At 41.1% G+C, this 24,836-nt stretch overlaps 3 protein-coding genes across 3 annotated transcripts in view; 2 read left to right on the top strand and 1 right to left on the bottom strand.

Annotated features, from left to right (window-relative positions):
* The first annotated feature begins 4,059 nt into the window (after positions 1-4,059).
* LOC139738654 (uncharacterized) lies at positions 4,060-5,133 on the top strand. The gene has a single exon (XM_071649269.1). It carries the CDS (start codon positions 4,060-4,062, stop codon positions 5,131-5,133), a length of 1,074 nt encoding a protein of 357 aa, XP_071505370.1.
* A 475-nt stretch (positions 5,134-5,608) lies between these two features.
* Positions 5,609-6,598, top strand: LOC139738653 (uncharacterized). The gene has a single exon (XM_071649268.1). It carries the CDS (start codon positions 5,609-5,611, stop codon positions 6,596-6,598), a length of 990 nt encoding a protein of 329 aa, XP_071505369.1.
* Positions 6,599-9,751: 3,153 nt separating this feature from the next.
* The window catches only part of LOC139738652 (TRMT1-like protein), a 28,046-nt gene continuing 12,961 nt past the window's right edge, over positions 9,752-24,836 (bottom strand). The window contains exons 4-7 of the mRNA XM_071649267.1: positions 23,560-23,638; positions 18,612-18,770; positions 11,891-12,133; positions 9,752-10,466 (exon numbers count right to left, since the gene is read on the bottom strand). Of these exons, the coding sequence (XP_071505368.1) occupies positions 10,322-10,466; positions 11,891-12,133; positions 18,612-18,770; positions 23,560-23,638 (626 nt within the window). The 3' untranslated portion in view covers positions 9,752-10,321. The remainder of the gene's footprint in view (positions 10,467-11,890; positions 12,134-18,611; positions 18,771-23,559; positions 23,639-24,836) is intronic.

Below are 24,836 nucleotides of genomic sequence, written 5' to 3'. Positions count from 1 at the left end.
AGGTCCACTGACGGACTGAAAGGTTGCAGCTATTTATACCTATTGAAATCTATAGCTATCCCCACCACTCCTTCCGACTTCTCATTATATACAATGTATGCCTATTAAAGAAGAGGTAACACTGCATCGTTACATGGTACATGCCCTGCATCACACTTTATCTACATGCATACCTGTATCTATCTATATACATGTATATATATATATAGCAATAATAATGTCACAACAGAGGAATGAGTTAAATGCCAATCTTGATATGAATAACACTGTGAAAATTCATTCGCACTGTCATCCCTGACGAAGGGGGAGGACCGCCGAAAACTCGGATTTTTAATTAAAATCAAGATTGGCATTTAATGCATTCCTCTGTTGTGACATTATTATTGCTATTTCTAGTACTGCCAATACGCGGAGCAACTACAATATATATATATATATATATATATATATATATACATACATAGAATAAAAAACAAAACTGGAACAAAGTTCATGCTGTATTCACCAACAGTTTATTTCTGCACACAAATTTTTGAGCGATTCGCTCTTTCTCCAGTGTTGATACTGAGAGAACAACAACAATGAAGCCATAACAATATTGCAACCGTGTTATCAAATACCAAGGATGTGCGCTTTAACGCATAGATGCTGGGGGCATCCTAGCACCCAGCGTGCATCCTGGCAACAGTGTAGTATTACGTCATAATACAATGACGAGTATAAAAGCATACATAAAAAAAAAAAAAAAATTTGGCCCAATTTATATAGAAGTAATTCTTCTGAAGACGCAGCTGCAGTGGCGATGTAAGAATTACTTCTATGCAATGTAATTTGAATTGAGTTATACATACAATGTAATTGTAAACCTTCTGAACCTTCTGAAAGTTATAGCCAGCAGGGCAGCACACTGCATATCGCTGACTTTGGTGTTGAATACACTTGCGTGGTTATGCTGTAAGTGCCCCCTTGAAGCTCTCTGACGATGATACCTTAACTATATCATTTTCTAATTTATTCCATGCCATGGGAGTCCTTACAAAAAACGAATTCTTATATGTATCCGTTCTTGCGAATGGTATTTGAATTTGCATGTCATTTTTCCTCCTTGTTTTCCTTTTTGGCAAATATGTGATGTACTTATTGGCTGATATCCCCACCATTCCCCGCTGTATCTTAAATAACATGTAAAGCTTATAGTCTGCTCTTTCAGAATTTGCCCTTAACTAAAAATCCATGTCTGGCGACTTTTTATTGGTTTTGTGATACAGGGTCACATATTATTCAGGACTTGTCCCAAGTGGGTTAACTTTAAGTTACCAAGCTAACTTCCAGAATGAGCTCGTGTGTCCTTAACTTTGAGCCGTGTCCACACGACGAAGCTTATACTCCAAGGTAGCTTATCATCGATGAAGCTCCTGCCCTCGCAATTACATGTATACGTGTGATTCCCCCTTGATGATTAAGCCACAGAACTGGAAGTTCGTGATGACCCCAGAACAGGAATGGCGGGTCACACACAGGTCACTCTTTCCTTTAAGTGTGGTTGATCTTATGTCCACCCAATGCTTAACTTGGAGTAGTGAGGACTCCCCGCAGCTCATGGATAGAACGTGAACCTTGAGAAATTTTGTGGTTCTTATCATCGAGTGAACTTCAAGCTCGCTTACATTGTACCTTCAAGTGCATCTACGCGGTAATTAACTCATTGAGGATGGGCTGAGTTCGCTACAACACGCATTTCTTATGGACACTTACCCGAGTATACTCGGGACTCGTCCTCAATGGATTAACTATGAGCTTATCCTCAAAGTTAGCTAAATTTGAAGTTAAGGGTCAATGTCTGAACATAACTATCACAGTCATTCCCTCTCTGTGAGAGACGTATGATGTCAGAAGCGAGGGCCTGGGCGCATTTCATAATTTTACACGTAGAGGGCGTTGTATTTTTACTGCTTACCGTCACATGTTGTTGGAGATGACTTCTTGTCGTGCATCTAGCTGTATTTCTCGATAGTTTCAACAAGCCCAATGCCGTTGAACGCTCTCTTGCCAGTCGGCTTGGGTTGCCACTAGCAGTTTGTTGCTGCTTGATACCAATTGCAGGCGTGTACTAGTTTGCTGATGTGAACTATTCTGCGTGGTCGACTCGGTGTCAACATATTGGTGTCTGGCTTGAATGATTGGAGAAATGCAGTGCAGTTGAGGTGGATGTGACCATCTACCAGCTACACACAGTTCAATGAAAGCTTGGAGTTGAAGTCATCCAAGATGAATGACATGGATGGTGGTGAGGAGAGGAGCCCGCAACCCTCAGGTGGTGGTGTCCAGCCTAATGACGTACGTCCAGAGGACTCAGTGAGTCAGTGTGGCAGCAAGGCGAGCTCCACTTCATCACGACTGAAAGCCATGGCCAGGAGAGCTGCATTGGAGGCAGAAGCAGCTGCCCTGGAGGAGCAGCAGTTACTGGAGTTGCAGGAACTCCAGTTGAAGCAGCGAAAGAATCAACTGAAGGTGAGAACTGAGCTTCACATCGCTAAAGCGGAGGATATATACCAGCAGGCTGAAGCGTCAAGTACGCCTGTTGAATCTCCAGATGCGAAAGGAAGAGGCGATGACACATTGCCTTACCCAGTTGGTGGAGTAACGAATTTGTCTGCTATTCAGATGCTGCAACAAGGTCAACAGCAGCTGGTTGATACCCTTTGGCTCCCTCAAAGTGCAGCTGATGAAGTTTGATGGAAACCCTTGAGGTATTGGGAGTTTTGGAAGTCAAGAGCTTGCGATGCAGCTTGGGGCTACAGGCAAGAAACAGGTGCTGGCGATGTCAACACTCGAGAAGGCCCGCAACCAAGTGGAGACCATGGTAATAAGTCTGGTGGTACGAAATCCAGACACGTCGAATGCTGTAGATCTACCGACTGTCTTCACAAGGAAGTCTATGAACATCAGCACAGCAAACATCACAAAAGCTGAGGATGTCAACGCCTACAGACACCTCTCTGACTTGGATTTTCCTTGTGTGCATCCTGTCAATGTTGAGCTCCTCATCGGTCAAGATGTTCCGGAGGCGGTGATGCCATTAGAGGTGCGCTCTGGTGGACCGGGAGAGCCATATGCCACCAAGACGGCCCTTGGATGGGCACTTCAAGGTCCCTTGAAGACAGGAGAGATGGGAGATGTGTGTGCACATTTCATTTCGAACACAGCCCTTCAAGAACAAGTAAAGAGGTTTTGGACTTTGGAATCTACTGAAAGCCTGTGCAGTAATGAGAAGGCCATGTCAGTCAATGACAAAAGGGTACTGAAGGTATGGAATGACACCATTTCCATGAGTCATGGGCATTATGAGCTCCCCATTCCCTTCAAGGAGGAACCAGTTAAGCTACCTGACAACCGACATGTCGCCCTCTGCCGACTGGAGTCTCTGCGAAAGAAACTACAGAGTAATGTACAGCTGCACCCCCAGAAGTACAGCTGTGAAGTAGCTGCCTTATTGGAGAAAGGCTATGCAGAAGAGGTGCGAGATGAAGACGCCAACGCACGAGGACCTGTTTGGTACTTGCCCCAACAAGCCTGACAAACTGAGAATTGTGTTTGACTGTGCTTCGAAGTGTGAAGGGAAGGCACTGAATGATGTAGTGCATCAAGGCCCAGATATGACCAATAACCTTTTGGGTGTGTTGCTGAGGTTTCGGCAAGAACTAGTAGCTGTGATGGGAGACATAAAGGAGATGTTTCATCAAGTGAGAGTACCTCCAGATGAACGAGACACGCTCAGGTTTCTTTGGTGGCCAGAAGGAAACTTGAGTGAGAGTCCCAGGACATACCGGATGTGCGTTCATCTCTTCGGAGGAACATGGAGCCCGAGTTGTTGCAGCTATGCCTTGAGACGCACACCTGAGGAGTTCAAGGAGGAATTTTCTGTAGCTGCAGTATGGTCTGTCAAGCAGAATTTCTATGTGGATGATTGCCTGGTGTCAAGCAAGACTGAGGAAGAGGCAATACAACTAGTAGATGAGCTGACTCGCCTCTTAGAGAAAGGGGGATCGATTCAAGCTTATGAAATGGATCAGCAACCGCCCAGGTGTAATCCAGGCGGTGTCAGTAGAGCAGAGAGCCAAGACTGTCATTAGCTTAGATTTGGACCATGACGCCCTACCTGTGGAGAGAGCTCTTGGAGTTACGTGGGATACGGAGCACGACTGTTTCACGTATCAGATAACCCCACGTTGCAAACCACTGATGAGAAGAGGGATTCTGAGCAAAATTGCCTCCATCTATGATCCTTATGGATTTGCAGCTCCATTCGTGATGAATGTGAAGATGCTTCTACGGGAACTGACTGCCTTGAAGTTGGGATTCGACGACCCAATACCAGCCGAGCATCGTGAAAGATGGCTGAAATGGAAGGAATGTCTGCCTGAAATGAGTAAGGTGAAAGTCAGCAGGTGTCCTAATCCAGCAGAACTGGAAGGAGTGACTGACTATGAACTTCATCACTTCAGCGATGCCTCTGAAAGGGGGTATGGTGTTGTGTCGTATCTCCGCACAGTTGATAGCAGAGGAAACGCCCGCTGCAACATTGTCATGGCGAGATCAACATTGGCTACCATGAAGAAAGTGACAATTCCCAGGCTGGAGCTGATGGCAGCGACTCTTGCAGTCACCCTAGATGCAATGATCAGAAGGGAGTTGGAGTTACCGCTGTCTGAATCAATCTTTTGGACTGACAGCACTATCGTATTGCATTACATTTGCAATGTGGACAAACGGTTTTGTACGTTCGTGGCAAACGGGATAGCTACGATACACGATGGTTCACAACCAAGACAGTGGAGACATGTTAGTACAGATCTCGACCCAGCTGATGTCTCTCCTGGGTTGAAACCAGATGAACTGTCTGACAGGTGGATTCAGGGACCCAAATTCCTGTGGAAACCAAAGGGTGAATGGCCAATTCACCAAGTGACTGGGAACTATGGTGAAAACGACCCAGAAATGAAGAGCGAGGCAGTCTTTGCTACCCAAGCTGAGTCAGCAACAACGATTGATGAGTTACTCAGTAGATACTCTTCATGGACAAGAGTGAAGAAAGCTGTGGCGTATTTGAGGAGAGTTGGAAGCTTTCTATGACAGAAAGCAGGTCACGATGTCGCCTTTGACCCAGCTGACATGAGTAAGCCACTCTCAGTGAAGGAGATGGATGGAGCAGAGAAAGCCATTTTTCGTTTCATTCAAAGGAAGTGCTTCCGTGAGGAGTACAGGCGTTTAGTGAATGAGACAGATGGTAGGTCAAAGGTCATCAAATCTAGCCCTCTGGCCCGCTTGGACCCTGAAGTGACAGAGTGTGGACTGTTATGTGTAGGTGGACGGCTGCAAGAGAGTACTGTTGCTACGATGCTGAAGCATCCAGTCATACTCCCAAAGAAGCACAATGTTGTGAAGCTGCTGATTCGTTACTACCATAAGCAATGTGGTCACTCAGGAAGGGAACACATGATGTCACTGCTCAGAGAGCGGTGTTGGATCTTGGGTGCACGTGCAGCAGTTAGAGAAGTCTTGCGAGAAGACTTGCAAAAGGCAAAGAGCCCAGCCTGGTGTCCAGAAGATGGGTAATCTACCGAGTGAAAGAGTCACGCCCAGCAAGCCGCCCTTCACCTTTGTAGGAGTGGACTGTTTTGGACCGTTCTATGTCAAGCAGGGCAGAAACCAGTTGAAGAGATATGGGTGCATTTTCACCTGCCTAGCTGTGAGGGCAGTGCATATTGAAGTGCTTCACTCCTTGGAGACAGACGCTTTCATCAATGGCCTGGAGAGGTTCATCGCACGCAGAGGTAGGCCAGAAGTGATCTGGTCTGATAACGGTACTAATTTTGTAGCCGCAGACAGGGAGCTGCGAGAAGGGATCCAGCAGTGGAATCAGCGATGCATCCATCAGTTTCTCCTGCAGAGGGAAATTGAGTGGAAGTTTAACCCACCATCGGCATCACACATGGAAGGATGTTGGGAATGCCAGATCCGGACAATTCGTAAGGTAATGAATGCCTTGCAAAAGCAGCAGAGCCTGTACGATGACAGCCTAGCTATACTGATGTGCAAAGTTGAGTCTATCATCAACGGTAGACCACTGACTGTGGTATCTGCAGATAAGGCGGATCCTGAGACCTTGACACCTAACCACCTCTTGTTGCTGGGACCTAACAACACACTGCCTCTTGGTGTGTTTGACGAGAAGGGCATGTACTGCCGCAAACGTTGGAAGCAGGTGCAGTATATGGCAGACCTCTTCTGGCGGAGATGGATCAGGCAGTATCTGCCGACTTTGCAGCTGAGACAGAAGTGGACCAGTGCATCCAGAAACATTGCAGTAGGTGACATTGTTCTGGTTGTGGAGGTCACACCGAGGAACAAGTGGCCTATGGGACGAGTGACGGGAACCCACGTCGGTGGAGATGGCCTGGTGCGGTCTGCAAACGTGAAGACATCAGGTGGAGTGGTGACGCGACCCATAAGCAAGTTGTGTCTTCTGGAGTGTGTGGAAAAGTCGGTGCAGGAAGTTTTGGTTATTTTCTTAATACGTGCCTTATGGAGTATCTGAGGTGCGAGCCAAGTGCCGCCTCAATGTTCAGTGGTTCATTGCGATTTTGATCATCTGCAAGATGCCAAGTGTGTCATTAGTACTACAGCGCGAATGATAACGATGTAGTGAGATTGAATTTCCATGCGAAATAGTACAAAGAGGTGCGAGCCAAGCGCCGCCTCAGTGCATTTAATCTTCGAGTGGGATTTCCTCAGTCACAGTTTTGATTGACATCGTGGACAGAGCTTACAAGCGAGCAGTTTCCAGAGGTAGAGAGAACACTAGACTGCAATGTCGGACATTGATACTAACCGATGCGTGAAGCAACAAACTCTGAACAGCTCTGGAGAACATTTGAGAGCATTCACATTATGTTTGTTGTTAAGGTGCAAGTTATTATTTCATGAGTAAATACATATCCTGCATGATGTCTTCCTTTAAGTTAGAGTTGAGGGATGACTCATAACAATGAGTTGAGGAAAACACCCTTTTTTGGTCTAGACACTGTATGATTCATCATTCGTGTATATTTGTATCATAGCAAAGGAGAGAGAGTAAAGATATACCTTCTCTTTTGATTATTTGGATTATATGTAAAGGTAGAAAGGGTAAGGTCTGAAATTAAGACTAGCACTTAAGTTAAAAAAATGTTGGTGATTCAGGGGGTGAATTTGAGACTAGGTATATGTAGGGTCTGGACAGCAAAGACTAGCATCGTCAAATGTGAGTCTGAAGTCAAGACTAAGTTTTTGTAATATTGAGGTCTCTGAGCAAGACTACTAGCATTGTAATAACTCTGGTAGTATAAGATCTTGTGGGGTCTGATTTAAGACTACCTTAACAAGATATTTTGAGGTCTGATTTAAGACTACTGTAGCGATCACAACATGCAGTGGTATTCAAAGTGCATACTTTGATTGTTTCTGCAGAGCATTGTGCATAATATACAATTACATACAGTAAACCTCGGATAAGTCGACGTCGAGTGAGTCGAAAATCACTTAACTCGAAGCAAAATAAAAAGTCCCAATTTTTCCCTATGTATTTTCTCTAAGAAATATGTGGATAAGCCGAAGTACGAGAGTCGAATTTCGGCTGTGTCGAAGTAAAACATTCGGTCCCTTTTGTACAAAATACACGTTGTTTACATCACTTGAGCCGAAGAAGATTTGTCTGGCATTCTCATTACATTTAGAGGAGAACAAAAAAATCGGCATGTCGCAGAACCCCGTCCCTGACCTGCTGCAGGTATGCATGTTGCGCATGCACACTCAATATCTTACACCGTACCGCTCCGCACGCATGTCGAATACATACACATGTATACATATACACACAGCACATTGATCCATACTTTATCCATACACACAGCACATCCATACTTTATCCATGTCAAGCCAGAACTCCTTGGTCAAGCCAATCGCTGCTTTATTATTTTAGTGACAGGCCAAGTGAGCGGAGCTTGTGTGTGCGTGCCCGGCTGGCTGTATAGTTTTGTTCAATGGAGGTGGGATGGGCCTGGGAGATCGAGAGTGTTTGTCTCAGGGTAGGTTGACAGAGATGAAAGCACGCAGCTGAGAGAATGTCTGCCAGCAATGGCTACCTATGTTGCACCATAGACATAGCACATGCACATCGCCACATTAGCGCAGACATTCTCAGAACTATGTTTAACTACTATAGTATTGATACAAATTCCATGTTCAATTTAGAACAAAATAAGAACATTATCTTCAAGAACAGACAAATTTGAATGCAAACACATACACGCACGCACACACACACACACACACACACACACGCTTGCAAATGTACTATAATACATGTACATAACTGTGAGTCGAAAAAAAATAGACTCTCGCGAGAGTTGAAGTTCACTTCAGTCGACGCATTTTTTTCAGTCCCGAGAGCTTTGACTCATGCGAGGTTTACTGTAGTAAGGATGTCATATGGTCATACAACAGGGAAGTTATCTCCAAAGCGTATTTGTTGGTCAGATATAGAGAAAAGGAATATACTGTACATGTAGCATCCAATTTAGTGTATGACGTTGAATCTGTATTAATCGCAGTGTGTGAAACTGTATGAGTACAAGGTAAGGAATACCAGTACAAGTAATTATTCCAGTTTGGTGTGACAGACAGAGAGAGGTTTCCTCTCGGAGGATAGTTCCTTTGTTTATATTTTGTGTTCTGTTTGATATGTTATATGCAACTAGTATTTACAGGAATTTATAGAAATGCATTGTTTGATGCAGCTTGATATTTTGGATGTTATCTGCATTGTTAGACGCATAAGGTGTTGAAAGAAAGGCTCATGCTCATTTCATAAGATTGACGCATGTGTGCAGATGTGTTTGTTACAGAAAGTACCAAGTTTGATGAGTATCATAATTAGAGGATGTGTTAATAGCTGGTCAGATTTAAAGGCACATGATGTATGATGTGTGTTTGAAAGGCATTAGGAATAATAGATTGGGTATATGTTCACGTAGGTTCACACATAAGGGGCCGGGATGTAAGAGACGTATGACGTCAGAAGCGAGGGCCTGGGCGCATTGCATAATTTCACACGTAGAGGGTGTTGTATTTTTACTGCTTACAGTCACGTGTCGTTGGAGATGACTTCTTGTCATGCATCCAGCTGTATTTCTCGATAGTTTCAACAAGCCCAATACCGTTGAACGCTCTCTTGTCAGTCGGCTTGGGTTGCCACTGGCAGCTTGTTGCTGCTAGATACCAATTGCAGGCGTGTACTAGTTTGCTGATGTGAACTATTCTGCGTGGTCGACTCAGTGTCAACATATTGGTGTCTGGCTTGAATGATTGGAGAAGTGCAGTTGAGGTGGATGTGACCATCTACCAGCTACACTCTCTGTAGGGGCAAAGAGCAGTTTATTCCTCTGACAAAGGGGGGGGGGGGGGCAAAAAATCTACAATACTTCATGCACGCAAAAGATCCCAATCTACTCCTCACAAACCTGAAGAAATGGCCCATCTCACAGACATAACAGAAAGCAGGTGAATGCCTCTGACCAAGCAACGCTCCTCCCCCCCCCCCCCCCCCCCACTCCTAACAACTAGAAATTGTCAGCAAATAGAATATGGTATGACCATGGCAAGCTGTTCTGTGCAAATGAACAAGAGTGCTGCACATTGCATTTTTGGCACTTCATGTACAATGACAAGATAATACAAAGTCAAAAATACGTATAAACTGTATGTGACTGCCCAGCTCAAAACAGAAGGAAGGCCACAATAATTTGTTGCCACTTTTCTACATACAACGCTTGTAGTTTAATAGAAAAATTGATCCATCCTAACCCAATTATCAAAAAAAAAAAAGAGAAGGCATATTTACATGAAAAAGTTAGATGGTTCAATTTCATAGAGATGGAAAAAAGAGAATTTAAAGACTAGGGTCACTCAGGCGTGCAGTGCAGAAGTTTGATTGAAAATATAACATATTTCCAAGTGAAAGCAGCACCTGTTTAAAACTTTACTAATATCTTCACTTCTGTTCTTGATTTAAGCCATCCAATCTTAAAAGTAGGTTGAGAAAAGAATAGTCTCTCATGTATATAAGCCAAATATTTAAAAAATTGAGTCAATTGACCCAAATGACATATATTTGTCCATTACAGAGAATAACAATCAGCAATTTTCTATAGGTTTTGAGCTGTGTGCTCTCAAAGGAACATATATTTCTATTCTCATCATCAAAATTTCTTCGTCCAAGACATCACTTTTGGGTGGGAGAAGAGATTTCCCTCAAGATGGCTTGGAACTCGGCCAGTCCTGCATCCGTCCTCACACCCTGTGGATCGAAGTGGGTGCGGCTAGCCCGGAAACCCTTCTCCTGGAGACAGTTGATCAGGTGGCTGATCCTGAAGAGCCCGTAAAGAAATTAGCATATAGTAATCGTTAATGTTTGCCATCCTGTAAGTCTCTACCCAAGGAACAACCTGACTTGCGACTCATCATCGCAAGATTAGCATAATAAAGCTGTAGGCATGAAATCTGAGGACACTGCGAAGAAACTAAAAAAATGTCAACACTTTGAAGTATTGACAAAGTTTGACTGTGAGTCCATATTTTGAAAGTCTATTCAAAAAGAATTTTTAAAGTTAAAAAAGAAAGTAAATCACACATTGCTTTGAATTGATATATTGTGCTCAAATACCTATTCCCAAACACACTTACCTGCATCTAAACTTTATCTGGCACATCCAAATTTTTCACTGCCTATCTCATACTGAATCATTATCATTTTTCGTAATCTCCGTTGTTCGTTAATATGAGATCCCACTCGCACGCATGCACAGTCAATTCATTCGACGACATAAGACAGAAATTAACAACAAAACAAAGCCCAATCCAGAGACAAACAGGAACTCCATAATTCTAAAATGTGTTGTCATTTTACAACAATCAGTTCAGCAATAAAAGAAACTTATGAAAGTTCAACAACCACAACACCCACTTATTTATAAACATCAAAGGATTAAAATGAAAGACATTTTCATCAGCTCTACATAAAACATTAAACATGGATAATAGTAACAAAAGATTACAGTTCATTATTCCAAAGGCTTGTTCTTCTGATGGTTCAATAATCCGAAAATGATGAAAGGTTTGTCGCATTTCAAAGGTTTGTTGTAATGTTACGCATGTTCTTTTCATTTTTGGATTAACAAACCTTATTTCGGTTCTGGATCTACAAACCTCACTTCGTTTTTGGCAGAAGAAATCTTCAGAATGACAAACCTTATTTTGTTTCTGATTAATACATCTTTGGAAAAATGAACCCTATTTCAGTTTAGGTCTAACGAACCTTCGGAAAATATAAACCCCGTTTCATTTTAGGCTGTACGGACCTTCAGAAAAACAAATGTCTGTCGATAAACAAACCCTACTTCATTTTCCGATTGAAAGGTAAACAGGTACAGTGTATAGGGAATATGTACATTTCAGGATAACCAACCTACATGATAAGAAACTTTTTTTTTGCACAGCAACAAACAGCAGAAAGGTATCCTCTGAGATGGAATGGTGAAGAGCAAGGAAACATATTTGATGGCATACACACAACCAATCACCTTGGTTTATTTTTAGGAGAAGCCATAGAATCTGCTATGAATGTGACTTTCTATGATAGTACCTCGTAAATAGGCCAAGGTCTCTACTCAGTATAGGAGCTCCCAAGTTTTCAAAAACAAGACAGTTGAACCCTGTCAGAATGAGATCTGATTGAGTAAGAAACCTTCGAAGAAACTAGCCCCCCGCAAAAAGGTGACATGAGAAAACCTACTTTGGACAGTCAGTATCCTTCACGCTGTGTGACGGCATGCTGAAGAAGAAAGCCGGCTGTCCGGCGCAATCCTCCTTGCAGCCTTCTTTCCTCCTCTTCCGTTTTGGTTGAAGGTCTTCCTCATCGCTCTCCACGCTTCTTGCCCCGCTGACATCTTCTTGTGCAGCGTGAGCAGCCAGGGGGCGCTCTACAACATCACATCCTTCTGTGCCGGTTTCCTCATTGGGTTTCGCACCCTCGGTCCTGCCAAATTTGAATTTGAATTGATTTTGATTTGGTAATGGTTTACTGAAACAAACATGCAAAGAAGTAGCCCGAAGGCTAAATTATAATGCATCACATTGAAAAACATATCAATTACATCAAACAACATATACTGCATGAACATTTCAACGATGACGAATACCAATTACATTAACATAACAAATACACAGCATCATATTAAAATGATAAACAGTTCATACCAATCATTATACAAAATATATTACTTTCAAATGATAGCCATAGTTATCAATGTACACGTACGCACACATATGCACACACACGCACACACACACGCACACACACGCATACACATAATATACCGGTACACACACCTACACGTGCACATCATATCCACATGTCTATACAGATAAACCCACATACTCATCTTATGCAGCCATTCAACTCTTGCATACACAGTCACACATTTAACGAAAAATATAATGCTCTGCTTATTAAGATAAAAATTATAAACATAATTTGAAAGTTGAACAACATGCTGATAAGCTTCATTGGGAAAAATCAACAACAAATAATTATTTACTTAATTATAATCAAAATTGCTTTTTCACTCTTTCCCTTTCTTTATCCCTCTGGTGTTCCTTATCTTCTTTGATGTTGCCTCCCTATTCATCCTTTTCCTTCAATGGTTGCCCCCCTTGATCCTCATGATCATTACTGACCCTCCTCTACCTTTTGTCTGTCCCCCTCCTCTGCCTTTTGTCTGTCCACCTCCTGCTCTAATCCCCCTCCCTTTACCTGTTGGGCTCCTTGCCCATGACCTCCCACCCTCTCCTTTGTTTTCTTTGTTCTGTGTACCCAGCCTGTCCCTGTCTGTTCTTGTGTGAAGTCCTATATGTGATTGCCTTCCCTGCTTGTTTGTCATTTTGCCTCTGATGAAGATTCTGCCAGGATCGAAAGCTCAGGCCCCTTTTGACTCCAACAAATAATTATAACAAACATTCTTAAACACTTTCAAATAAGCAAAATTTCAAATCCATTCAACTTTTCGATTCTGTGACCACTTTCAGTTATAAATGATTTTATTCTTGAGGGAGAAAGATTTGTGGTGACACCATGTGTATGTAGTCCTTAACCGGATTGTTGTTTGGCAGAAGAAGAGCGTAGAAAGAGGAGAATTGAAGAGGGAAGCGACATATGGGGGTTGTAAGGAGGGCAAAAAATGAAGAGTGGGGGACAGTGATGGGCTAGAAGTCGAAGTTGCACTAGTGGAGACGGCAGAGAAAGGAACAGAGAGAGTGGTAAGGAAGAATAGAGCGAGAATCAAGTAAGATGTTCGGACATCGTTAGAAGGGGAAAGATGAAATAGAAGGGAAGAGGAAGAGGGAGGAGTTGAATGTTGGAGAATCATGGAGATGGGAGAGAGAAGTGGAGATTCATGAAGCCAAGAGAAGAACGAAGTCGGCGAAACAATGTGGACTATGGAATGCGGAATCAATAGAGAAAGGATGGATCCCGCGAAGGAAAGGTAAGTCCAGGAGAGATGAGACAATGTTGAGAGAAGGGAGAGAGAGAGGGAGGGGGGGGGGGAGAGAAAACAGAGAAAAGAAGAAGAACAGGAAGAAAATTGAAATTAAAGAAGTAAAGGAGAGGGGGCTTGGGTGGATCCTAGAAATAAATACTGCAGAGGAGAAGAAAAAAAAATTATTCTTGGCGTCTAAAAAAAATTTACGACTTCAGTCCATGTACAATGTAAACATGAAGACACATATTAATATACTAGTAATATGGATTGGCCTTGAGGGGGATACAACATTTATTGCCTGAACTAGAATTGTATTGCCCAAGTCGAAGACAAGGGCAATACTATTCTAGTGAGGGCAATGAATGTTGTATCCCCAAAAGGACAGTCCATATTATTATTATTACCCATTTTCAGGTATTTCAGGCATCTTCGAGCAGTTACATTACAATTTACAATGTAAACTTCCCAATTTACGGTAACAAATCCACTCGGCGTCAGGTCGAACCCTACCCCACTGTGCTCAACTACGCCCACATGCTTGCACACAACCCCATGCACAATCAGGTATGCCGCGCGCTCACACAGTCGCAGCGACCATCCTCATTTTTTACGTGCTAACGTATGGGAATTTGCATCGCAAAACCTCTCCGCGAGCGATGTGTGTCGCAGATTTGTGAATGTCTCCTCTTTGTGATTGACCGCAATGTTTGCATAAAGTGAATGGCGAGACCCGGATGGAGGGTGATATGCACTAATATCACCTGCTGACCTTGACGACCGAGCAAAATACCAACTGCAATTGCCCCGCAAAACTACCTCGTATGGGTAGTAATATGTAATACCAAAAGGGGGTTCAGGTATTGTGTACACATGTTCAGTCTTATACATTTGTAAACCACTGACAAATTTTTGGTGATGGGTCAAGATTGCCGCACTGCATATCTAGACCAATGCACGAATCCACAAATTAACAGAAAACAAAAGCTGGTTCAGTACCTACTACACATGAAAACAATCATACTATTTGGTAGCATAAATAGAACTGGAGTGTATTATGATTTATGATTTCTTCATTGCTCAGATCAATGCATTAGGATGGATATGACAAATTTAAAGAGCTATTAAACAAGTTGTTAGTCCTTTGTTTCTCATAAATAACAGTTTATCTTTGCACATACAATTTTGTATTGCAATTCATGTGAAATTTGCTTCCAAGAAAATATAAAAATAATGGGACTCTATCTCATTTGTTTTGTTTTTGTTTCTGTTTTGACATCAAACAGAATTTGATGAGCCAATGAACACAATATGAGAAGGGTCTGCCAGAAGCAAACAACTCAAGCGATTATTTCCTGCCCATACTGACTTTAGTATTTCAGGCATCATGAAAGAGTCGTTCCAGCAAAAACATTTGGACCTCTCAGAAATAATGTGCATCTTTGAAAGGGATAAAGGATCTCCTTCACAATTCCCTTGAGGTAGCAAACCCTCTCCTTTGATAGGTGAGCAAAACATCTTGTCCCTGGGGGTAAACCTTGGATAAAATTTGTCCTTACTTCAGACGAAGGCAAATTTGGTTGGAGTAACTGCGGAGGTAGAGTCCGAGGAGGCTTGGTCGGAGGAAGGACGGAGGAAAGGTCAGAGTAGTGCCCGTCTGAACAAGGTCGTGGTAACTTCCTCCAGTCGGGGGAACAATACCATGACCTCTTCCTCCGACCAAGATACTCCTGCATTTTTTTCAGGAGTATCTTGCTACCATGACTAGCAGGTCGGAGTAAATTGCTCGTGCGGACAAGCCCTCGGAGTATCTATGATCATACAAACCTTACGACCTTAGTAAAACTTCTCAGGGTCAAATCGCAATGTTGGCATATTGCAAGTATGCACGTGCAGTACAATTCTAACCTAGCCAATCATGATGAAGAAGCTAGCACTCAGAAATTCTCATGAACAAGAATGGAGAAGACAAATGCCACTGTTAAAAACAATTGTAGGGTCAACGTGTGCAGCACTACCACTTCCAGAAGTTACACCGACCCTCAACGGTGATAGCCACAAAGGCAGTGGCAAATTGGTCAGAGTTTCTTTCCATGACCGTTGTGTGCACACAGGGTAGTGGTAAGATAAGTATCAACTGGAATAATTTTAATTGCTGTGCCATAAGATTTTACTCCGACTAGAAATATGTCTGAATATGGCTATTACCTCCGCCAAGGGAGGAGTTTATCTTTTCATCTGTGTTTTTTTGTTTGTTTGTTGGTTGCATGGTTGGTTCATTTATTTGTCTGTGTGCAAAATAACTCAAAAAGTTGTGAACGGATATGGATGAAACTTGCCAGGAAAGGTTGAGAACGACACAAGTAGCAGATGATTAAACTTTGGTGGTGATCCCAGGAATTTTATGGATTTTTATGAAGGATTTTTAAAAATTTTGGCAGGTTGGGTCAATGACCTTGGGAGATCAAGCGGTGCATTTTTTGAGGTTTGCATACGTGCACTAAAATGGGTCTAGTTTCTGCTAGGGCAAAGCGTACCACGCAGTTGATGATATAACAAAAGGCTTACATGGAACATCAGAATTCAGGCAATTTTCAGCATGCAGGTATGGGTGGAAATGACTGATTTCTATGGAAGAACAAGATCAATGGTGGAAATAAGCTGCTTGGAAGAGGTCTGCACTCTCAGAGTGCTTCACTAGTTAACTCTGCTATTACAATTACCATTTGTGACCCTGCATCAAACAACCACCAAAAAGTCTCAAGACATGAACTTTCAGTTAAGGGCAGACTCTGAAGGAGCAGACACCAGGCTTTAAATGACATACATCTCTCAACATAATGGACTTTTCTTTAATACTTATCATAATACTGGTGAGTGCACCCTCTGGAAAAGTGTGTACTGGTAAGAGAGACCTTGTATCTTTTAAAGTTTATGGTCTATTTCAAGTGCTTAAAGGCCCTGTTTACCTTTGGGAGCAGTGATTTAAAAAATGTCCAAAATATATTATTTGATGCAATATATGTACAGGTCTGTTGTACCACAAAACATCCTACCAGATAAAAATTTCGCAATAAAGCCTATTTTCTCAATAAAACGTCACTGTAGATGGTTTGGTCTGGAAACATTTTTATTATAAATGTTGTTCACATTTTGTATATTTAACAATACTAAACATGACTTTACTAATTCAAAATTTCACAAAGGTAGTTTCTATCCCTATTTCATATTTTAGAAGTATTTTAAAGCACTACTGATGGGTTTTTGTTTCATCTGCAAATTGTAAACTATGCCTTTAATCTCACCCAGTTGTCCTCTGTGCAATGAATGGGAGAAAAGACAGGAAGTAAAATACCATAGCAAACCCCTTTGAAGGTTTATTCAGATGAAGCTGAAAGTTTGCACACTCATTAAAGGCAGTAAGTACATTCTTTCCTGACAAAAACCAAGTTTCAATGTAACACTAGTATGCTTTTAACCCATTGAGGACGAGTCCTGAGAAAACTCGGGCAGGTGTCTATGGGAAATGTGTGTTGTAGCAAAATCAGTCCGTCCTCAACGGGTTAAGAGTTGGAAGTAAAGGGTATTTAAGGACCCCTCCCACATATTTGATCACATAGACTGGAAAAACAGTTTTCAAGAACAATTGCCCCCCCCCCCCCCCCACAAAAAATAAAAAACAGAGAAAAAAAAAAGAGACTCCTTCCCATTCATTTCAAGGCCCTAAGTTTAGAATACATAGGAGAGGGATTGCTGTGTATGAAAACACAGAAAAATTAAATTTACTATTAAGTTGATGCATTTCACTGATTTTTTAGTCATCAAGTAAATACAGGTAATGCGACATTTTGTTGTTTTTGTGATGCATCATCACAATTTGGGTAACCTCTCCATACACATTGCCTGTGGCACTCAGGATTTATTTTATATCAATGATTTTATTTGGTTTTTGTTTTGTTTTGTTTTGTTTTGCTCTGTGCTCTCAAAGTGCACAAAGTATAATGCTTTATGTGCCCACACAATTGCCTGAACTTGCCAAGCCTTTTCCATGGCCGGTGCCATGCTTTCAAAAGTGGGGGGCCCACTTCAGACTTCTGGTGCCACTTCCGGGGTTTCATCAGCTAACAAGCCAAAAAAAAGAAAAGAAAAAGGTCTTCAGCACAAAAACAAAAGCCTTTAACAACCGCAACCACACTTCAAGGTTTCTATCCATTTCTTTCTCGTGCCACTTACGCACTTCCAGGGTAAAAAAAAAAACAACTTATGTTTTCCTTTGTATGGTGCAAAAATAGTGCCCCCCCCCCAAAAAAAAAAAAAAAAAAAATGTTACTATGGAATCATATTTCAATCTTCTGTGCCATGCATAAATGTGGTACTGATTACTGCTCTTTCCAAAATGCTTGAACAACCACAAATATTGAATATTTTGTCTTTTTTTTCTTCTTTGTCCTATTAAACAAAATAAGTCCTCACCTCAACTGGAGATGTCTTACTGGGTTTTACTTGTCCATACTCAACAATATGACATATATTTTTTGAGCCAAGAGTATATCAGGCAGGACCATATATTAAAACAGAAATTAATCTGGCGTTTCGCCATACTGGGTCACATACAGTGGCAGATCCAGAGGGGGGCGCAAGAGGCGCACGCCCCCCCCCCCTTTATTTATCGTTAAAAATAAAAGAAATAAAGAGAAAAAAATGATATGAAACCCGGAAGTGGCACCAAAAATAATAGTTATGCCCCCCCTTTACAAAATTCCTGGATCCGCCCCTGACATACATGGAATAACTGCAACTTATAATTCCAGGCATGCGAGATGAAAACCATGAAAGGGAGTGGGTGTAACGGAACATGGATTAAAAAACAAAAAACAAAATATGAGAGGGGGGCTGAAATCATGAAGGGTTTCCTCTCATACCAGGACGTTTCTGAGAAAGGACTGAGAGGGTGAAAAAAGAACTTGCCGTCCTTACCTTCGAGCAGAGGTGGCGTCGGTGTGACTTGGCAAGGAAGAACATACCGCTTCACTGTACAGAGTCTGCAGCAAGTGAACGTGACTGCCCTTCCGGTTAAGAGCGGTCCCAGCCGTTTTCATGGCCCCCACAAATTCTGGGTCGTAGATACCACCTGACCTATTAAAAGAAATGGGAACACAGGATATGCTTGATTTAACCCTTAGCATGTCAACAGAGCCCCTTTTTCTCATTATCAATGGTCCACAGGAAAGCAAAACCTAGAATGCTGGGGTCCTCTTTTGACGGCCAAAATCCATGCGACATGAATCAGTATGTACACGTATGTGAAGAACATCACATTTCACCAAGTGCTCAGGTTTGGCTCAGCCAACTTAAGTAGACCGTGATGCACTGTCCAGCATATAAATCTAAAGAAACTGTTTTAAAATCACTCATGTACAATACATGACCGCCAAAATGTAATAATCTATACATACACTTGTATACCGATACAGGTAGCTACTTTTGGCAGTATTAAAATCAAATACATGTACTCCTTCATTTTTCATAGATTACATGACTGCCAAAAGGTCACTATTACAAATACACACTGCTAGTTTCATTAGTACATCAATTGAATTTGAATAGACGTGTACACATAAATTGAAAGTTTCAACAGTGCACAAATATCTTATGATGTCTCATCCCATATGTGACCCTGCATCACAAAACGCACAGAAAGTCGCCAGACATGAAATTTTAGTTAAGAACATATTCTAAAAGAGCAGACTTTAAGCTTTAAAATGATGTATTTAACTCAAATCAAATGGACTCTCCTAGCCTGTCTAAATATTGGAAAGAAAACACACACACAGGAAAATTGTGAACTGAGAAAAGAGGCTCTGAAGTGCAGTGTCTATTCGAGCGCTAAATCTGTACCAAGCCGTGCTGGCTGTGGAACGAATGGGACATAAAACAGGATGTAAATCACCAGAGTAACAACAATGAAGGGATTATCAGATTACACTGAAATTGAAAGTGCCGTATCAACACATTCTGCTCATAATTGATGCCAACTTTCAAAGCAGTGACATCATCCTTTCAAAAGTTATTTGAGTTTAAAGTGAAGAGTGTGTTCAAGGTTTTTAAGAAATGAAAAGGGGACTCTAAAAACACACCTAATCACACTATTCTACCAAAAAAAGTTCAAGATAAACTGCTAAAACACACACTTTCCTGCCCATTTTATGATCCCAAATTGTAACATAATGTAGAAGAAGACTTACTCCTTCAGAAAATATGAAAAAGTCAAGATGGGTTAGGTTGACCCATTTCACCTATTTTCAGTCTCCACACAAAATCAGTGTGTGCGACTTTTTGTTCGTTTTGTGGTGCACGGTACCATATACCCCTTTCTATGCCAGTGAATGCCAATGAAAATGTGCACAAATTTCGCACACAAACCGATGGACAGGATTAATGTGGCACACAATGGGAATTGCTTTTAACTCTTTATGTGCCACGTTCGCACGCCTGACTCAGTCGTCGGCGTGACAGCTTCGCATATTCTGCTCAAACGCCCTAACCCGCCCAAACCGATCAATAAATCGCCAAATGCCATAGTACGCAATGAAAGTGTTTCTCACGGGTGAGTTCTTGTCACACGTAGCTTCCTTTTTATTTAGTGATTAAATATCAATCGGTGTTCCTTACTCGATTTGAAAGTAAATTCCCAGGTTCTGTCAATGTTTCATGTGTAAAAGTTATGCCTCTACAACAGTGCAGCTACTGTTCTTTTGCGAGAAAATAATTATAGATTTGCCAATGCAATTTACACAAAAGTAAAACTAGATATTTTCTGTCCAACTTTGCTCATTACATGTCAAGGGTAACAACAAATCTGCTAAAGTTACAAGAATTTGAAAAGCAGAATGTTTTCCCAAAGCATGACTACGTTGGTGTCTCAGAATAATGTGGCACACAGGGGGTTTACACCATGGCACATAAAGAGTTAAAAAAGCAAAAATGCACCTTGTAAAGGTTACTGCGAGTTGGTTCCTTTATCCAAGACCTTTAGTTTATGGTGGCAACCTCAGTAATTTCTACTTTTAAATCCCATAGAATTTCATCAGACTAATGTATTGTAAAGGAACTGGTCAGAAATATTACGATCTAAAAATGTATCCACTGTGTATTTTGATCACAATTCCTCGTAAGAATCTATTCTGACATACAGCGTAATTGGAAAGTATCTATGTCAGAGTCTTTCTATGTTAACAAAAAAGAAATAAAAGAAGTTGCAGGGTTATGATGGAAAATAAAAGTAATGATTATCAATGAAACATAAAGACTTTATATTTCTCATCAATCAGTCATTCAGTCAGTCAAACTAAATGTCTATGTGTAAAGACAGATTTTCATTTTTCCTCTTTTTGGGAGGAGGATAAGGTACACAGCAATTCTTACAAATTCATAGAGACTAGGGGAAACTTAGCATGGAGAATTTGCATTCCGAAGGCAGCATAATAATCTCACATGAAAACCAGCAAAACATGTGACTAACTGGCAGGCATCTTGTAGTGACAGAAAGAAAATGGTAGTGGAAGTTATGTGCCTTAACTGTTTAATTGAGAATGGGCACAACAAACGATAACTCTGCTAATTGCCCCTCACTGCAAACGTGTTAAGTATTTCTAGATTAAAATGCCCTGTGCTGCGTATATCTTGTAAGGATATCACCAGTGGGAATGAAAAAGAAAAATTACCGGGTAATTACCATTAATCAAATAGCAAAAAAAAAAAAATAATAACAATATAGAAACGCATGATTGCCAGAAGGAAAACAAGACGAAAGAATCCCTTGGGACCTAATGAGGCCAAGAGAAGAAATCTTCTGCACGTATGGCTTCTGTCACAAAACTGGTCTCATGACCTCATCACAGTTTAGACAGAGGTCGACTCTTGGGATCCAGTATAAAGCAGAAAGAGGAAAAACAAAAACAACGAGATCTGGAACTGATGGCCACACGGAATTCTTGGACACAGACAGTACAAACAAGCAGACAGGCATAAACACAACACACAACAACAACAAAACTCAAGCTTTTGAGCAATATACTCTACTAAATGATGGCATGAATTTCCTGGTTAGGTCATGCTAGGCATTTTTCTTTCTTGTTTACCCTGTTTATCCAGTCAGATTTAAAGTGTATTTGACATTTGTGTACACAATGTTACCGTGACGTTTGCTCCTGCAACAAATACTCCCAAGAAATATCTGCATGCTATCTAAAGGCAAACATAAATTCTATCCATTAACATAACCCTAATCCTAACCCTCACATCAAACTAAACCTAAAATCCTATCACAACCCTAAACTAAAATCCTATCACAACCTAACCCTAAGACCGGAGCAATTGTCGCAGGAGTAAATGCTGTGTCACTGTACAAATTATACCCTGCCTACAGCCATATGTGAGTTTAGCTAGAATCAGAATGTTCTAGAACATTCCACCATTGACAACAGGGAGTACAACAGGGATCGAGTGACGAATTAATCTGTTTCCACAGTATGAAACAGAAATGATGAATATCAGAAACATCTGCAAAGACCTTGCTTTCAATTTAATTTCTGATACTATAACAACATAAAATATCTTTCAACAGCGTTAAACTCTCCACTGAGGTAACTCGATAAACTCGTGTATTTGCAAAGTACTGTACATATCAGAGCTACCAAGTCTCACGCATTCTGCGTGAGACCCACGCATTCTGCATGAGACCCATGCATTTAGGGCACCCATTTTTCTTACGCATCTGAAGCATAGGTCAAATGATTAACATGATAGTTGCAATTGATGGAATATATCCCCTTTTTGTCTTTCAAAGTAAGTAAAAAATAGTAACTTTAGAAAAGTATGCACCAGATCGCACCATTTACTCTTTATGTGCCATGGTGGAAACCTCATGTGTGCCACGTTATTCTGAGACACTAAGGTAATCATGCTTTAAGAAAGAATTCTGTTTTTCCAATTTGTACAACTTCTAAAAATTTCTGTTAAGATGGGCCTAATAGTAGGCATTGATAGTTAAAGAGGAATGCCAACCTTTGTTTTGATATAAATTTGTATGACGAATCTATTTTCAATTTTTCTTAAGAATGACAAGTTGCTACAACATTACTGTAAAGGCATGACTTTTGCACATAAAACTGTGACAGAAACTTAAAGAATGTACAAGCAAATCTAGTTGGGAACATCGCTTCATAGTCAATTACCACATAGAATGCGAGCCGTATATGAAAGGAACAAAAGTACAAAAAACCGCTTTCATTGTAGCGCGGGATTAGCAGTGATTAGTGATTTATCGATCGGTTTTGGCGGCTTTGTTTGTTGAGCAGAATATGCGAAGTTGGCACGCCGTCGACTGAGTCGGACGTGCGAACGTGGCACATAAAGAGTTAAGAGCTAAAAATTGAAAAAGCTCCGTACCGTGCTCCTGATCCCCCCGCTCGCATGCATCCGTATCGAGGACACCGAGTCATGAAAATCTCATGCATAAAAATATTTCGCGAGGTTTTTATTTTCACGAATTTCGTGAGCCAGGTGCTATTCGCGAAATTAAAGGACGCGAAAATAATTACTCTGAACCCGATATGAATGTGATGCACACATACATTTCGCTCCGTTCAGTACAGCACTCCAGTACCCCAACGATCGCGAATTTAACCACTCGCGAAATCGTTGGGAATTCCCGATTCGCAAAAAATTTAGACTCGCTAACTATATGGTGTATTTTATAGTATGTGTACAATATAATGGCATATAATTCTTTGTGGTCAGTCTCTGAAGTTTTTAGAAGTTATTTCCTTCTGTACTGTCAGACCCCCCTACACTTCACACCTACACTACATGTAAACCAATTTGTGGGACTAGTTAGTAAGCATTGTATAACACCACAACTTACCAAACCGGTCCCAATAGTATAGCTGTTTTTCCTGGTGAGTTCTGATGACATGAGCATGACAACAAGGGGTACAGGCTACCTAGATGGAGGCAAGTGTGTTTACAAACAATGTCAGCAACGTCACAGAGCTAATAGCTGCTTATAATAGATATTTTTTGCAATCAAAATATCATGCTGATAACAAATTCTATGCAATTTTTCACAAATCATAAATGGTCACGAGTGCAATGGAACAAGATTTTGCACGAGGTGAAAGATAGAGGCGCTCTATTCAACGAGGCAAAGCTGAGTTGAATATTGCACCTCATCTTTCACCGAGTGTGAAATCTTGTTTAATTCACTGCATGATTAAAGACCATACACTATTTGTTTTATACAACACCTTGAACGTCAGCAGATGTGGTCCACACAGATTCTTGGACTTAGCACAGAAATGGCAACCATTTTCCGTGAAAGACAAATGATCGGTGTAGCTGCACAGTCACAGCCAACGTGTACGTATGTTCATGAAGCCAATCAGCTGAAGTTGTTTACAAAAATGAGAGACAAAGGTACGCGCTTGTAAGCACGCTTGATATTGTTGAGTGCGTGCGGCAAATGTTTGTTTATTGTGACATCAGAACCTTGCGATGGAACAAAGTTTTTGAGCCAATTGTGAGTTTAACACGGCAGTGGAACTTTTAATTAAATGTCACGTGATGGGCAATTGACCAATCGGATAGCTACATTCTAATTAGGTGTTGTATAAAAACCAACAGGTCTTTGAATATGGCAATATGCTAGAAATACAACGTGCAACAGCAATATAATCAGTTACACTCTTTACCAATCAGTTTAATCCAATGTCACTGGGATATATGCTTATGCTCATCTTTCAAGTTTTTCTTTCTTCTTTTTTTTTTGTACATGGCACACCTGTTTCTTGCTAGTAAGGAATGCAATACAATAAAAATCCCCAAACTTGTCTAATTTTGCTAGTAATTTAGAGTGTATCTGTACACAGAAATATAATTTTCTGACATTGTAGGTCATTGTACTGGTAATATCCCTATGAAATGTAAGAGTGCAACGTTACTCACATACAGAGATATAGCCATATTAAAAGAGACATAGAGCAATCTCTAAAATGCCAAATATTACATTCGCCTTGATCTAAGAGTAGTCGTCCGGCGTTATTGACTGCATTCGATTGTGTAGTTCGATAATTTTCTGTACAATCAGTGTACTACAGTCAGTACTCTCAAAACACACAAATGCACGCAAATGTCCACGTACGC

Source organism: Diadema antillarum, unplaced genomic scaffold (assembly GCF_040938485.1).
Source record: "Diadema antillarum isolate AM-2024a unplaced genomic scaffold, OU_Dant_1.0 seq00000763_RagTag, whole genome shotgun sequence".
Taxonomy (NCBI): domain Eukaryota; kingdom Metazoa; phylum Echinodermata; class Echinoidea; order Diadematoida; family Diadematidae; genus Diadema; species Diadema antillarum.
The sequence above is the reverse complement of the archived record's forward strand: the minus strand, read 5'-3'. Positions and strand labels throughout refer to the sequence as shown.

Coding starts and splice junctions, on each gene's coding strand:
- LOC139738654 (XM_071649269.1), top strand. CDS start 4,060: ATGAAATGGATCAGCAACCGCCCAGGTGTAATCCAGGCGGTGTCAGTA.
- LOC139738653 (XM_071649268.1), top strand. CDS start 5,609: ATGGGTAATCTACCGAGTGAAAGAGTCACGCCCAGCAAGCCGCCCTTC.